The sequence below is a fragment of the Manis pentadactyla genome, chromosome 3 (assembly GCF_030020395.1).
Source record: "Manis pentadactyla isolate mManPen7 chromosome 3, mManPen7.hap1, whole genome shotgun sequence".
Lineage (NCBI taxonomy): Eukaryota > Metazoa > Chordata > Mammalia > Pholidota > Manidae > Manis > Manis pentadactyla.
Window position 1 is genome coordinate 29,399,151 of NC_080021.1, and position 16,338 is coordinate 29,415,488.

The following is a 16,338-nucleotide window of genomic DNA, read 5'->3' on the forward strand; positions in this document are numbered from 1 at the left end:
TGTACCTACTTTACTCAGACATCTACCATTCCCATGACTTTGTTATCAGAAAATGATAGACCCAGAGCTGGAGATTATTTTGGAGTCTGCAGAGAAGAGCGGACTAGAGTGGGAAAGTTCCCTGAAGACTTCCACCCTGAATATGCAAAAATGTGTTTTCAGAGCAGCACATTTAAAAGAGGAAAATGTAGCCAACCACCATGTTATTTTTTTCTTCATTGTTTAGCCAACTCAACATAGATATGTCTTTCATCTGTATTTTGTTGAGGCACTGCCTGAGCATTGTATCCTGCTACAGCAAACAGAATGGCAAGCTCCTTAATCAACCAATGACACATTTTAGAGCTTTGGAGTACGTCTTGTTGTCAAAATGTAGTTGAGTCTCTCAGCTAGGTACTCATTAAGACAAATTCAACATCAGTTAAAGGAGAAAATCTATAATGTCATTGGACTTGGAAAAATTACAAATATTTAACATATTACATTATTTCATCAGTTGAAATTTAATTTTATATTTGATTTATTCTACCAATCATGAGGATGTATATATAATAACTATGAATCCCCACACTGAAAAGCATAGACTACTCTCAGTTAATAAATAATGGGTCTTAACTATAATCTACTTATTGGAGACAATTTATAATAAACAATAAAATATAAAAGAGATAGATTAAATTTAAAATTAAAATAATAGCAATTTTAAATGAGCAGAGAATAAATACTACTAGATGCCACAAATGGCTTCTTTTACGTATTCAACTGCAATTTCTAATTCATGAATAGACAACTCTCATAGGGATGCATAAATAAATGAAAAAATCAAAGGTCTATTGTTTCCTTTTTATGTTGATGCAGAAAATGTTAATTCCTTATTAGAATTCTAGGAAGCATCATAACCTTAGTGGACTAAAAATATTGAAGCCATTAACATCATACTTATTTTATATTTTAATAAACTATCAAAACATCTGTTTTCCTTTGACCATTGACTTCCAGAAGTATTAAGTTTCCCAGAACTTGTTTTAGAAAGAATCTCTGATCTCCTGACTTCAGAATCATGGGAATTTAAAACATATAAAATAACCTCTGAATTGAATATATTTTAAATAAACATTAAGATTCTGTGAACTTTGAACTATTACATTTCAGTTGTGTAAGGATTGTTAATATATTTTAATATATATAGAATATCTAATAATCTTTATATATAGTAATCTTTATTGAAAATAATTAACTCATGGTTAAAATAAAAGTATCCTGAACTTTCTAAAATTTTGAAATTGCTTTGTAGAGTCAGTGCTGTAATTTCCCTGTTTTTTTTGGTATATGACATATATGGAATCTTTTTTTCATTGTTCTTGATTTAATATTATCCTTCAATTAGGTAAATTGAAATCCAGTTTAAAAAGAAGTTTGGCATAGTAAAATGACAAAATATTTATAATTTAAGGAGCCATTTCCAAAACAGTCTTTGGTCATCATTGAAACAATTTTAAAAGATTAAGTATTTCATAAAAATGTTGTATGAACCCTACCTGTGTTTAGACACATGCTAATTAAAATGAACTGGTTAAATGTCACTGGGAAGAGCTGTTCACATAATGCAAATGTTTGTTTTGTTCCAGATTTGTTTTATACTTGAGTTGCTTTATACCCTCTCATATATATTTACTTGAGCTACAGGTAACACAATGTGAGCACAGTTAAAGGTAGAAAACCTAGTCTGCTATCTCTATTCAGGTTTGAGAATGTGTTTTATTTCTTTGTTTATACACCTAATAATCACTCATTGATTTCCCTCTGCCTTTCAGCAACTGAACTATTCCCATCCCACTATATAACTGAGTATTGCACTGACACTTTGTATTCCCTGCCTCACTTTTAATTTCTATTTTTTGAGAGTTCTGTAAAGACACCTTCTTGACAACCACTCAGTGATGATGGTTCTTCTGACTTCAGCTTGTTTTCTTTTTATAGCTGAGAAGTTAAATTGTAAGCTATCTTCAGCACAGTTGTCCTATCATTTTAGTATGTCTTATTTTTTCTTTTCTAAAATGTAGCCATTTTATACTAACCTCATAAACATATACTGTTTAAAGTATATTTCCTTTCTACTTGGATCTAAGTTCAACCTTCACTACTTCAACAATGTAGTTTTTATTTTAAAAATCAGTAAATATGCAATCTTTGGTGGGGGTTCATTGGAGAGAATGCTTACTACAAATTGAAATTCCCAAGTCTTAAGTAGAAGTATAAACACTGCTTTAGCAGACATCAGGGAACCATTTACATTTGCAACACTATGTTAGAGGATCTGTAATTAGATAGCAGGAATAAGAACATAATTGCATGAAACTGTTTATATAATTTATTAAGTCAGTATTACTGCTTTTCTGTTCATAATTTGGAGGTTTTAAAATCGCAAAAGATATTCACCAGTAGGGAGTCTGCCATTTAGTTTTGAGAATTCCATATAGATTTCATAAAGAATTTTTTATACTGTATAGTCAGTTCACATTGATTAATTACAATTGAACACCTAAATGGTAGGTTTGTAAGACAAATAGAATTTTAGGTTGAGATGGGGGATAGGTAAATAGAACACAACATTTGTATCTATTTAAACTAAACATTTGTATCTATTTAAACTATTTCTGTTCTTGATTTGTTTTGATAAGAATAATATATTTACAAGTCTAGAATCTCCTATATGAACTGTATAAGACTAGATAATTGAGAGTTCATAAATTTTATGATTTTCCTGAGATGATACATATATATATATATATATGTGTGTGTGTGTGTGTGTGTGTGTGTATGTGTATGTATATACCAGATATACATAATACCTCCAACTGGTTCTGGGGCTGCACCCATATTCAAATATATTTCTCTTTCTGCAGAGATATGTATAAATATTTTTATATATCTAAATGTTATATAAAGGTACAAATCACCTTAATTAGGATGTTGCTGCCAAATATATTCTTTGACAGCTTTTTTTTCTTTTTGGAGATGCAAATTGTTTACTTGTAGAGCAAAGATAGAAAAACAATTGGTCTTAGGGGATTTCTATTTAGTCTTTTGAATTTTTAAGATGTGAAAATATAAGTAATGAACTATTTAAATATAAATTTTTATCATAATTATCATAACATGATAAAACTAGTTTTCACCTATATCAGATTTATTGTATATGACCATCAAGACAAGCTAAGACATTCCAGTAAAATGCAGGAAGTTCCATACTAGGTTTTAAGACAGTAAGGCTTGGCCCTATATTCACTAAAGTTCTCCATATCCATGATATTCCATGGTGGTGCTCAAGCCCATAGAGTTTGGCTGAACCTAAGATAAAGCAATAACCAGCTTCCATGTAAAATAAATCTATTTTTTATTCCTGGACAAAGTCCTTATAATCTTGAATAATGATCCTTCCAATTGAACTGCCCATACTTGCTATGTGATAGTCCAGTCATGGGTTAGCAATAGATATACTCTGTTTACATGACTTGTGTTCTCATATAATTTATATGAATGCTAATAACTATGCACATGCTGACAAGAAACTAAGGAAGTGAGAAGTAAAGCATTAGTAATGTATCAATTTACCAATTTAAAACATTCAATAGGATTCTGAAATAAATTACTTAAAAAGTTATGGTTCAGAAAGGCTTTTTTTGGGAGATATTTTGAAATTGTTTCACAGGAATTAATGAAACCCCAAAGAATCATATATGCTTTACAGTTTAGTCTTCTCCAATAAGTTTTTTTCTGTTTCTGTGATTTTGTATGTATGTGTGTATTCCAGCAATTTCCTGTGGGATTCCTAAAGCACCAACAAATGGAGGAATACTAACGACAGACTACTTGGTAGGAACCCGAGTTACCTATTTTTGTAATGATGGATATAGATTGTCATCTAAGGAACTTACCACTGCTGTGTGTCAATCAGATGGAACTTGGAGCAATCACAATAAAACCCCTCGCTGTGTTGGTATGTGTGTTAAGAAGATTTCATCAGTTGTGTTTCTATTGGCATCTTACATGATTTGAAATTTTATATATTCTTCAAATTTTAAAATTAATCCCTGAAATGATGTGTGATATCTAAGAGGCAGATAAAAGTTATTTGATCTGTATTGTACTGTGAAGAACTGGAAGACAGAATGATGAATTTTCACTCATTTTTGTAAACTCTAGAACATTTATGTCAAAAATTCAAGTGACTTTTCATTTTACATAACAAAGTTTCATTTACTTTGTGAAAAGTCAACCATAAATCAACATGTATTTTCAAATTGAAAAAATTATTTTTAAGTTTTTAAACTTTGCATTCATAAAATTGTGTATCAATACATTTAGCTCTGATTTTTGTAAGGATAAATGATGTTGTTGAGATGATTCATAACTTTTGACTTTGTCAGCATTCCTCAGGTTACTTAGATTTAAAATATTCTCCATTGCTGTCACTACTCCTTTAATTGGTAAATGAATATTATATAATATAACATAATAGAAAATATTTCTGATAAAATATTTGGTAGCAAAAGATTGGAACATGTCATTTTAAATAAAGCCTTTGATTTTTCTCTATACTTCAGTTATTTCTACTGATTTATACTAGCATTTCAAGGTAGCTGTGATTTCATTTAAAAAGAGGGTTGTTAAATTTTTTGCACTTTTAACAAAGGTGTCTAATAAAACTTTAACTTACCTTATGCTGAGCAAGTTTTGAATTAGCCGAAGTTTATGTTACAGCTGTTGCATTAAAAGCCCATTCTCATAAACAAATTTCCTCAAAATATAGTCCCTCCAAAACTTCTGGAGAAATGAGAGAGTAGGTTGTTTCCAATCTTGTATATTGTGACTAATGCTGCAATGAACATGAGATTACAGCTATATCTTGAAGATCCCAATTTCATTACCTTTGGGTATATATCCAAAGTGGAATTTCCAGATCATATGATAGTTCTATTTTTAATTTTTTGATGAGCCTTTATATTGGCCATATATATGTATTCCATAATGGTTGTACCAGTTTACCAGTTATATTCCCGCCACTTGTACAAGGGTTTCCTTTATACCACCTCCTTTCAAAGAAACCTCATTAAATCTAGGAAAAAAGGAGAAAAGAATACTTTTAAATCTACTTCAAACAAAAGACACAATTTTAACAAAGTAATATCATTGGAACAATTCATCACTAGAATTTATTTCATGCCTTCCTATACTAAGGAATAAATTTGGATATGATAATCTAAAACATTTTTTCAGGAAATAGAAGAGGAGAGGTAGGCAGTAATAGGGGTACTAGGCAGAGAGAGTATTTATGAAGCCTTTGAAGTGTGAAATAGCAGGACATAGTCAAGGAACTGCCAGCAGTACCACAGAGCTGGGGAAGTGGAAAAGATTAACACAGAAAAGAAGTAAAAACAAATGCTAAGAGACCTCATATTGCACAGTTATGAATGAACTAAGGCAGTGGTGATACAAGGATGGACGAGACGTGAGGTATAGTTAGGAGGTGGAACAGACATGACTGACTTATTAGCCTTTATGTTCTTATTTTTGTATAGTTGTTACATGTCCAAGCATCAATTCCTTTACTTTGGAACATGGAAGATGGCGAATTGTGAATGGCTCCCATTATGAATACAAAACCAAGGTTGTTTTCAGCTGTGACCCTGGTTATCATGGACTAGGTCCTGCTTCTATTGAATGCCTTCCTAATGGTACTTGGAGTTGGAGAAATGAAAGACCGTATTGCCAAAGTAAGTATACATGTTGCTAAACTTATTTCATAAGCCTTCCTTGGTGATTGAATTGATGGATCACTTCCTTTTCCAAACACAGTAGAGCAATAATGAGTATAATTAAAAGGGTCATATATTCTCATTATGTTTTAAAATTTTCTAATTATTTTTTTGTATTTGCAATGCTTATGAAAAAAAGCATAGGCTTTGGATTCAGAAATCCTGTATTTGGATTCTAAGTCTATCATTTACTGAAACTACATGATGTTTATTGTATACTTACAATTTACCAGTGGGCGCTTTTAGCCCTTTACCTGTATTATTTCATTTATTCTTTAATATCCATTGTAGTAGTGAAAAGTAGTTGGTATTATTGTATTTATTTTATCAAAAGGAAACTGAGCCTCAGAATTATTCATTGTACATAAGTCACAGAGCATATAAATGGTGGAGAAGGGAATTCAACCCATGCAGTCTAACTCCCGTTTTTTATTACTGTTATATAATGTTATTCTTTCTCATACCAAATTTCTTAAACTAGAAAATTATGGTAATACCTATCTCATAGTTATTACAGAGTTTTATTGGTATGACATGTTGAAAATATCAGTTAGAATCTGATTCACAGCAGGAACTCAACAAATATTTAATAAATCAAATTGGACACACCGTCATTCTCTTTCCATGAATTCTTGTAAATGACCAGAGTTTAATGTAGATAATCTAATTGTACATGGGATATTCACATGAAATATCTTAAACTCCCTTTGAACTTCCTTCACTACATTTATTGAGTTTTTACTTTGTGTCAGGAACTATACTACCGTGAAAATTAATCATTTTAATTTGTCGTTATTAATCATTAAATTAAATTAATTAATTAATGATTAATGGAAATCAGTCATTTAATTTAATCCATTTAAATTAAAGCAGCAAGATTTAATACTATAAAAAAGAGTGTTGCTAAATCTATGCACAACTCTATGGCATTTATGGCATAAATACTTAAAATTTATAAATAAACTAATAAAGGAATCATATAAGTATAAATAAGATTAAGATAAGAAGTATAACATAGAAGACAACTGCCTGTGTGTAATAAGTACACAAGTACCTAGCATTATTTTACTTACAAACATTCGATTCTGCAATTTATTTTCCTAATCTCCATATAAACGTAGAAATTTGGGGGTTGCATTTTTTATAAGACAATCGAATTGTATGAATTAAAATCTCTAAATTTTATTAGGTATTCTCAAAATATGGCATCTATAGTTGTAAATTTTTGCCCTATTCTTTTGAGTTTTCTTCCAGATCTTTCTGTTCCCAGTCTGATTTTTCTTCCAGTATAATTTCATTACAAAGGCACATGGGTTAGGGATATCTCAATGAGCTAGAAAAAAAATGATCTACAACAGAAACATTAATGAGATATTCAACAAATGTTTGTGTTTTTTTGTGCTTGATACTGTATTATGTAGAAAGGTTTAAGTGATTCATAAGATCAGGCTCCTGCCTACAGATAAGAATGGGGGAAAGATAAGGTATCTAAATAATTCAGTTCACTGAGAAAATGGCAAAGAAGTAATTTTTCTGATCTTCCATTTATTCATCTTTTAAATTGTTAGTATTCATATGTACTAAATATCATGGTTGTCTTAAAGGATTGTTGTGGGATTAGTGCAAAACCATCAGAACATTTAAAATTTTATGTGCAACTATTTAAAATTTGTGAATATTCTATTTGTCTATCTAATGGCTACCTAAAGCCTAGAACTGAAAGCCAGAACTAGAGCTAGAGTAAAGTACTCTGGGCTGGTGTTTGAGTGTTGAATTCTGGAGGTAGACTGCTGGGCTTAATATTTACAGGTTTTGTTACCTGATTAAAGTTATTTCTATGGGCCCATGTCCTAGTACATACAGTTCACATAAGGACTGCACATACCTCTTGAAGTTGTTTTGAGAATTATATTAAGTTAAAGCACTAGGAATGCTGGTACAAAGTAAGCCCTCAATAAACACTATCCATTATTGTCTTTATTCTAGAGAGACATTTCATTTGTAGTTTTTAAATATGAAGGAGTCATAAGAGCTGGTTTTTTTTAATGACCTAGCAAGTCAGTCTCTCTTTTTCATTGTTTTAAACCTATAAACAAAATGTGAAATATAATTGTATCTAATGGTTCCTGTGATAATCAAATGATATTTCACTTGTAAAGCTCTTTATAAACTGTAGAGTTCTCAAGAAAATTAATTGTAATTACTCTCATGTTAGCATTATCTTAGGAAATGAGGAAACTTTGGCCCAGGTAAGTCAAAGCAATTGTCCAATGTCACTTTATAAGTCAGAGAAATATTTTGAACTAATGAATTATGCTGCTTTTATTCTTGTGATTTTTAAAAATTTTTTGCACTACAACCTGCTGAGTGAACAGGTTGGCTACGGAAAAAAGTGCAAAGGAAACAGCACGTCACTGTCACTTTTAATATTTTATGGGAACTCAAGAGGATAAGTTTTAAATTATGCCATCCATTTTCTCTACATTTTCACACTCAGTTAACCATGTTTTACAAATGTCAATTTCAATTGTATTTATGTCAAATTATAGAGATTTCAAATGTTAAAAGCATGGTTTTGTTACAAGTGACTTTGTTTTTAAGCTCTTTTCCTTTTTTATTGTTTTAAAGTTATTTCCTGTGGCGATCTACCTACACCTCCAAACGGAAATAAGATTGGAACTCAAACTTCATATGGCTCAACAGCCATCTTCACCTGCGATTCAGGCTTCATGCTAGTGGGTTCCGCTGTACGGGAATGCCTTTCTTCAGGCCTTTGGAGTGGATCTGAAACCAGATGCCTAGGTACAGATTTTTAAATGATTTTAAACAAATTTATCTTCCCCTCTCTGAAAAGGAGGCAGTGTTCATAATATGAGATGATAATTTATATTCCTCATTAAGGATGCTAAAACCAGAAAATACTTAACTTTAAAAATGTCTCATGATAAAAGAACTATTTAATATAACTAACTCTTAATCAACTAATATGCCAAATAAGAATCTGTCATTAAGGAAAAACACATTTTCTTCCAGTCATGTTGAACATGAAAAGGTGAAAACTAATTGCTGAAAATTATGTCTACACACTCAACTGGATGAAGTGCTATAGCAGTTAATTCATTCTAACCCATAGTCAATTCTCCTTTCACCTATTTGCTTAAGGAAATGACTAAAGGAGAAAAAACAATTTCTACATTTATGTATCTTATTTTTATCTATCTATCTATCTATCTATCTATCTATCTATCTATCTATCTATCTATCATCTATCTATTTATTTATTTATTTAATATGAAATATCTTTCTCCTTTTTTATTTCATAAAATTTCAGCATGTGTAATATCACTTTCTGGTAAAACTTTAAAAAATATTTTAAAACTGATTTTAGGCAAAATAGGATTTTCCCCTACCTTAGGGTTCTTTGAATTATTATATAAAGTGTTCAGTAAAGGAAAGTGTACTAGCTAGTCCTTCTTACCCCTCCTCTTTATTTTTAAAAGAATGTTATGATTTATGCTTTCTCTCTTTTTCAAAGACCTCAGTAATTTCTTTAATGTTAAAAGAACAGTATGATTTATGCTTTATTTTTCTCTAAAATGGTTTCAACTCTCACTCTCTCTCACTCTCTCACACTCTCACTCTCTCTGTCTCTCTTTCTCTCCTCACATTCTTCCTCTCACTCGCTCCCTCCGGCTGTTGCTTCTTCTCACTCACCTTCTCCCGGCCTTCCGAGCAACAATAAAGAACTGAAGTGAACCAGGAAAAAAAATAAAAAATAAAATAAAAAAAAAAAATAAAATGGTTTCAAGAAATGACAGCAAATATTAAATTAGATATAATGAAAATTGTTCTAATAATTATTCACTTGAATGTTGAAAATAAGGAATGATCTTTTTGTTTACTAATATAAAAATCACTACTGTAAAAAAGAGTGTTGCTTAATCTATGCAATGTTTTGTCTCTAAAATTTTTACTACTTAAGAATAAGACACTTGACAGAAAATTCTATACTTTAGCATTTTAAATACGTATTATTTTGCTAATAACTTGAAAATATTCATAGTAATAAAGTCATTATTTGAATCATTCTTTTTTTTCCCTTTCAGGCATATCTGTTAATATGTATACTTAGAAACCTAGCAACATTGGTTTCTTTATAAGAGCACATATATTTGGAAATTCATTATATAAAAAATAAATGTTAAATGAATTAAGTCTTTGTATTAACATATGATCTAATGATCAAATAAAATATTTCTTAACAGTTCCTAAACTGATATTGGTTATGCTGATTTCAATTACAGATTGCCTAGTTTATTTATAAATGTGAAAATGTATTTGTAAACACAAATACTGAGGTTTACACACTTGGAGTCAGTGGGTGGCCCATATGGTGGAATCTAATTTCCTGGAAAATATCTAAAAAATACACGAGTCAAGAGTTTATCCGTGGCCTTGATGGGGAAATAAGAGCTCTGTGTCTGTTTAGTTTGCTTTACTGTGGTTTGCAAACTCCCACTTTTTAAAATCTCTAACTACCCAGTCTAATTCCCAAAAACTGGGTCATAATTGAACCTCACACTAGTTCATGATTAAGGGTCTGAGGGACTTCATCAAAGGGTGAGGGTTCCCTCAGTTTCAATTTCAGACAGTATAGTCTTGACATCTGTAAATTCAAAAGGATGTTGGCAGAAGGAAATAACAACTGCCAAACAAGCAAATTCTAGAATCTTATGCTTAGAACTGACCTGGAGGATTCATGTAGTCCAGTCTTTCTCATATTTGAAAACCCTTTGCCCCTATAGCCCCAAACACTTTGGACTTGGAATGGTGACTAGAATGTGCTTATGTTTCTCTAAAATAAATACATTTTTCCCCAATCCCGTAGCATATTATGAAATTCTTTTCAGTTTTTCAATTGAAATACTTGACAGCCAACACCATATGCCCACCACCTAGGTCCTACAATTAGCATTTTGTCATATTGGTCAATCACATAATCTGTCCATCCTTCCAGGCCTCTATCAATCCATCAATTCATTTTATGTTTTGATGCATTTTGAAGTAAATAACAGAATTCACTGTATACTTCATAGTACAGTACACTTCATTGTTAAACATTTCAGCATATGTATCTTACCATTCTCACTTCATTTTTACTGTGGCAAAATATATATACAATGAAGTGCACAAATCATAAATACAGTGTTAGATGAGCTTTGACCAGTATGTGCACCTGTGTAACTCAGACCACTCTGTATTTGTAGAGCATTGCTCAGGGAAAAGTTCCCCGTGGCCTTTCACAGTCCCACCATGCTTCATAACTGTTCTAATTTTTTTTCACCATATCAGTTCACCCTATTCTAGAAATTCATAGGAATGGAATCCTAAAATATGTACTCTTCTGTGTAAGGCTTCTTTCATTCTCTTTCATACTTGTTGCTTTTCCATGATTTGTGTTTTTTATTGCTGAGTAGAATGCCATTACATGAATATGCCACATGTTAGCCTGTTGAAGGACAATGGAGCTCTATCCATTTTGGAGCTATTAGGAGTTAAGCAGCAATGAATATTCATGTGAAAGTCTTTTGTGGGCATATGAATTCATTTTTCCTGGATCTTCAGCAATAGAATTCCTTAGATTTCTGGTTGTCCCACATTTCCTCTGGCAAGTGGTATAATCAGTCTTTTACTTTTATCCATTCTGTTGAGTGCATAAAGGTATCTTTCAAGATTTTAATTTATTGTTATAGTACAGTTTCTTGGACTTCTTGGCCATTTGTACATTTTCCTTTGGGAAATGATGAAATATCTTTTATATTCCCTTTTACTATGAGCTATGAGAGTTCATTATGTATTCTGGCTGCAAAGCCTTCATTAGTATGTGTTTTATGGATATTTTCTCTTAGCCTGTGACTTGCCTGTTCATTTCCTAGTGGTGTCTTTTGATGAACAGAAGTTATAAGTTTTGGTAAAGTCTATCTTATTTTTCATTTTTTTCCCCATTCTGTTACTACTTTCTCTGTTTTGTTTTGGAAATCTTTGTTCAGACATAAGACTCAAAGATTTTCTCCCATGTTTTCTTCTAGAAGTTTGAGTTTTTAGTCTCACTTTTTTAATCTATGATTTATCTTTAGTTTGTTGTTATATGAAATATGAAATATGAAGTAAAGTTGAGATTTTTTGTTTTTCTGAAAGGGTCTCTGGCACCATTGAATATCTTGAAATTTTGTATAGAAGTTCTTCAAATTCGTTCTTAATTTTCAAGATAACTTTGGATACCTTGCAATTTCACATAAGTTTTAGAATTAACCTGTCCATTTTTATTTTAAAAAGTCTGGTAGGTCTGTGATCAGGCATCTATAGATTATTTAGGGAAAATTGGCATCTAACAATACTGAGTCTTCCAATTCAAGAACATATATATTTAGTATATTAATTTATTTGCATCTTAAATTTTTTGTAATAACAATATTTTGTAATATTATCATAGTTTATATGTGTGTATTGCTAAATTTATTCTCCAGAATATTTAATGTGTTTCCACTATTATAAGTGGAATTGTTCATTTTTTAAGATACATTTTCCAGTTGTTTGTTGATAGTATATAAAAATATAATTATTTAAAATATTTATCTTATATCTTATACCTGGCTAAATTCACTTATTAGTTTTAGGATTTTCTTAAAATAAATTTTATATTAAATAATAATAATATTTTCTACATATACATCACCTAAACATAAAATAGCTTTACTCTTTTGTTTCCCAAAAGTCTGCTTTTTCTTTCTTCCTTTGTATTAATAATGTATTGCACTAGTTAGGGCCAGTCAAGCACTGTTGAGTAGAACTAGTGCAAGTTGACATCCTTGTCTTGCCCAACATACAGGAAACAATTCAGTATTTCACCTGTAAATATACTGTTAGCTGGAGGGTTTTCTTAGATGTCTCTTGGTGTTCTAATACTCATTTTTGAACAACAAGCAGTGCTGTGGACAGTAGCTCAGTGTTCTACAGTTCAGCTCTGTCTGACACTTTCTACCCAGAGATAGCATCAGATTATGCAGGTTAAGGGCTCAGTTCAAGGCTGTCTGTCCCCAAACCCATCATCAGATGCACATTGGAAGCCCAGGTTTGTCACCTGTGCTTCTGATTGACTGGCTGTACATCAGAGGCTCCCACAACCCATCCTTGGACTTGATTAATTTACTAGAGCAGCTCACAAAACTCAGAGAACCATTTTACTTTCTAGAACACCAGTTTGTTACAAAAGGAACAGCCAAATGGAAGAGATATGTGTAGGACAGAGTACGTGAGAAGGGCATGGAGCTGCCACGCTGTCTGAGTGTGCCATGCTTCCAAAACCTCCACATGTTTCCCAATGGAGAAATACTCTGAACCCTTTCTTTTCAAGTTTTTATGGAGGCTTCATTGCATAGGCATGATAAATTGAATTATGGCAATTAATTCAACCTACAACCCCTCTCTTCTCACCAGAGTCAGAGGGGTGGGACTGAAAGTTCCAATCCTCAGCTAACAAGGTTGGCTCCAATGGCAGCTAGTCCCATCCTTAGGTCAAGTCCAAAGGTCACTTTATCAACATATCAGGAAACACCTTTGGTACTCTCATCATTTAGGTACTTTCCACTGGTTTTAGGAGCTCTCTGACAGAAAGGGAGACCAAACCAAATATATATTTCTTATTGTAAATCACAATATCACAGATATCTTTATCAGGTTGAAAAATTCCCTTATTTCTTAATTTGTTGTTGTCATCATGAACTGGCACTGAATTTTCTCAAATGCTTTTTCTTCATCTGTTGAAATAATCATGTACTTTTTTCTCATTTACTGTGTCAAGATGGTAAATTATAATGGCTGCTTTTCCATATTAAACCAGCTGTTCATTTCTGGATAATCATGATGTATACTTCTAGGTTACTTTCTAGAATTTTTGTTAGAGTTTTGCACCTGTGTATAAAGGAAAATGGTTCCTCCATGTGGCTTTTCCAGGTTTACTACTGGAGCTATGATTACCTCATAAAACAAGTTATGAAGTGATGTTTTCTCATATATTTTCTAAAAGACTATGTGTAATTTTTTTTCCTTTTTTTACCTAAATATTTGAATTTTCCAATGAGAACACCAGAGCCTGAGTGTTAAAGAACTATGCATATTATCTATTTTATCTTGTGTTCCTTTTTGGTATGACATGATTTTCAAATACTTTGCCCAGTTTATCTAAACTCTTAAATGTGTTGGTTCTGTTGTCAGGAAATCCAGTCTGGGGAGGTCTCCTGTGCTAGGTGAGACCTCAGCTTGGGAGGGGATTCTTGTCTCTGATTGGGAAAGTATTCACTAAAAGTTGAGCAGATACTAGCAAAGAGAAGTTTAATAAAGCAGAAGTGCACACTCAAGGAAGGAGTGGGAGCATGTTCAAGAGGCGAGCCTCATGGTGAGGGGCAGTTTGGACAGTCGTAGAGCTCGAGTTTAAGCAGGGATGCAGTACAGTACTCATTGGGATAGGTGGGATTTTCTCAGAATGGGAGGGCTTTCTGGGGAATCGAGTGACACTCTCTTTTCATTCTCTTTTCATCCTCAGAAGTCAGCCTCAGAGCTGTCATGACACAAAGGAGTCTGATTTTTAGTACACTAAGAAATATATAATGAGCTTTGTGATAACTGTAGGTTACCTTTGTTTGTTCTCCATCCCAAATTTAGTTGGTTCGAACCAGCTGGAACTGCATTTTGTTTTGCCTTAAGTTACCTTCCTAGGATCTAGCCAATTTGTTTTCGCTTAACCTGTTCTGCTAGCTGGGCACACGAACTGGCCTCAAGGCTTTCTTGAGTTGCCAGGTCCTGGCTCACTTCCTGAACTATACTGGCTATGTCAGTTCTTCATATTTCCTTCCAATTTCCCCATATATCCTTTTAACTTCTGTAAACTTACAGCAATATAATTTCATTCATTCCTGTTACTGGTAATTTTGTTCTTTCTTTTTTTGTGTGTTGTGAGGATTACCTAGACATTTAACAATTTTGTTCCAATTTTTAAAGGAAAATATTTTAGCTTAGATAATGTTCTCTATTATTTTTCTGCTTTCTATTTCCTTGATTTCTGTAACTGTCTTTAACATATCTTTCTATCTACTTACTTCAACTTTATTTTCTCTTTTTTTTTGTTCCTCATTTTCCTCTTTTTTAAAGTTTAATTGTAGGTCACTGATTATGTCCTTTATCCTTTCTAATAAAAATACTTGACACTATAAATTTCCCCACCAAGCACTGTTTTATCTGTATTCCTAAAATTTTGATATGTTACATTCTTATACAGATTGAAATGTTTTATAATTTCTTCTGGACTCAGGTGTTACTTGAAGGGTGTTTTCTTTTAATTTCAAATATTTGGCATTTTATCTTATAGTAATCTTTATGTCATATAATCATGTTTGCATTTAGTATGCTTGTTAGTGAACTTTAAAGTTTACACATGTAAGCAAATATAACTATTAAATATATTTTTGTGATATTTATATACAAATAAATCTTAGATCACAAAATTAAAAATATTATTTTCTGACGTATGTCAGCGGGTCACTGTGGAATTCCAGAACTCATTGTGAATGGTCAAGTCATTGGAGAGAATTATGGATACAGAGACACAGTTGTCTATCAGTGTAATCCAGGCTTTCGATTGATTGGTTCTTCAGTGAGAATATGTCAACAGGATCACAATTGGTCTGGCCAACTCCCATCCTGTGTGCGTAAGTAAGCATGGCAGCAGTAATCACAGACCTCTGCTCCCACGCAGTTACTAATAATTTTTTCTTAGGTAAGATATATAAATGTATACATACACACACACAGAGGAATGTGATTGTGTGTGTGTGTGTGTGTGTGTGTGTGTGTGTGTATACATATTTAAAGATGCAGGCATAAACTAAATTCTTTTATTTTATTTTATATTGCTATGAACTGGCATATAATACCATTCACTATGAAAGCAGAAGAAAATATAGTTATTTATGTTTCATCATAAAGACACAAAATTAAATTCAGCGATTTCCATATTTAATATAAATATATAATGTTTATAAATGAATAGTCCTATAAGAAGGTGCATTCTTGACAGATTTTTCATTATAAAGATTCTAATTTCTTAAGACTCTCAGTGGCATCGATATTGTGATGTGATACTATGGAACTTTTTATAGTAAAAAATATTTTGGATAAATATTTTCCAATAATTATGATGCTGTAGTCATTGCATCAAAATCAGATCTTGATGGAGCATAATTAGTGACAGAAATATCATCAGACATGACATGGAGGACCACTGTTCTCATTTTGGTTCCACTGCTAATTACATGAGCCAATGCAAGTCATTTAATCTCTCTAAGCCCTAATTTCTTTGAATAAAGTGAATGGTTAAAAGTGTTTATCACTATGGCCCCTTTTGTTTCAAAATCTATTGTATTCTTTAATACATCAAGATTACACAGATACATAATTATAATTT

At 31.9% G+C, this 16,338-nt stretch overlaps 1 protein-coding gene across 5 annotated transcripts in view; it reads left to right on the forward strand.

Annotated features, from left to right (window-relative positions):
- CSMD3 (CUB and Sushi multiple domains 3) overlaps positions 1–16,338 on the forward strand; it is a 1,218,504-nt gene that overhangs the window by 1,143,160 nt on the left and 59,006 nt on the right. For all 5 annotated transcript variants that reach the window (XM_057497816.1, XM_036876426.2, XM_057497817.1 and 2 more), the window contains 4 exons: positions 3,815–4,000; positions 5,583–5,777; positions 8,448–8,621; positions 15,410–15,583. In XM_057497816.1, the coding sequence (XP_057353799.1) occupies positions 3,815–4,000; positions 5,583–5,777; positions 8,448–8,621; positions 15,410–15,583 (729 nt within the window). The remainder of the gene's footprint in view (positions 1–3,814; positions 4,001–5,582; positions 5,778–8,447; positions 8,622–15,409; positions 15,584–16,338) is intronic.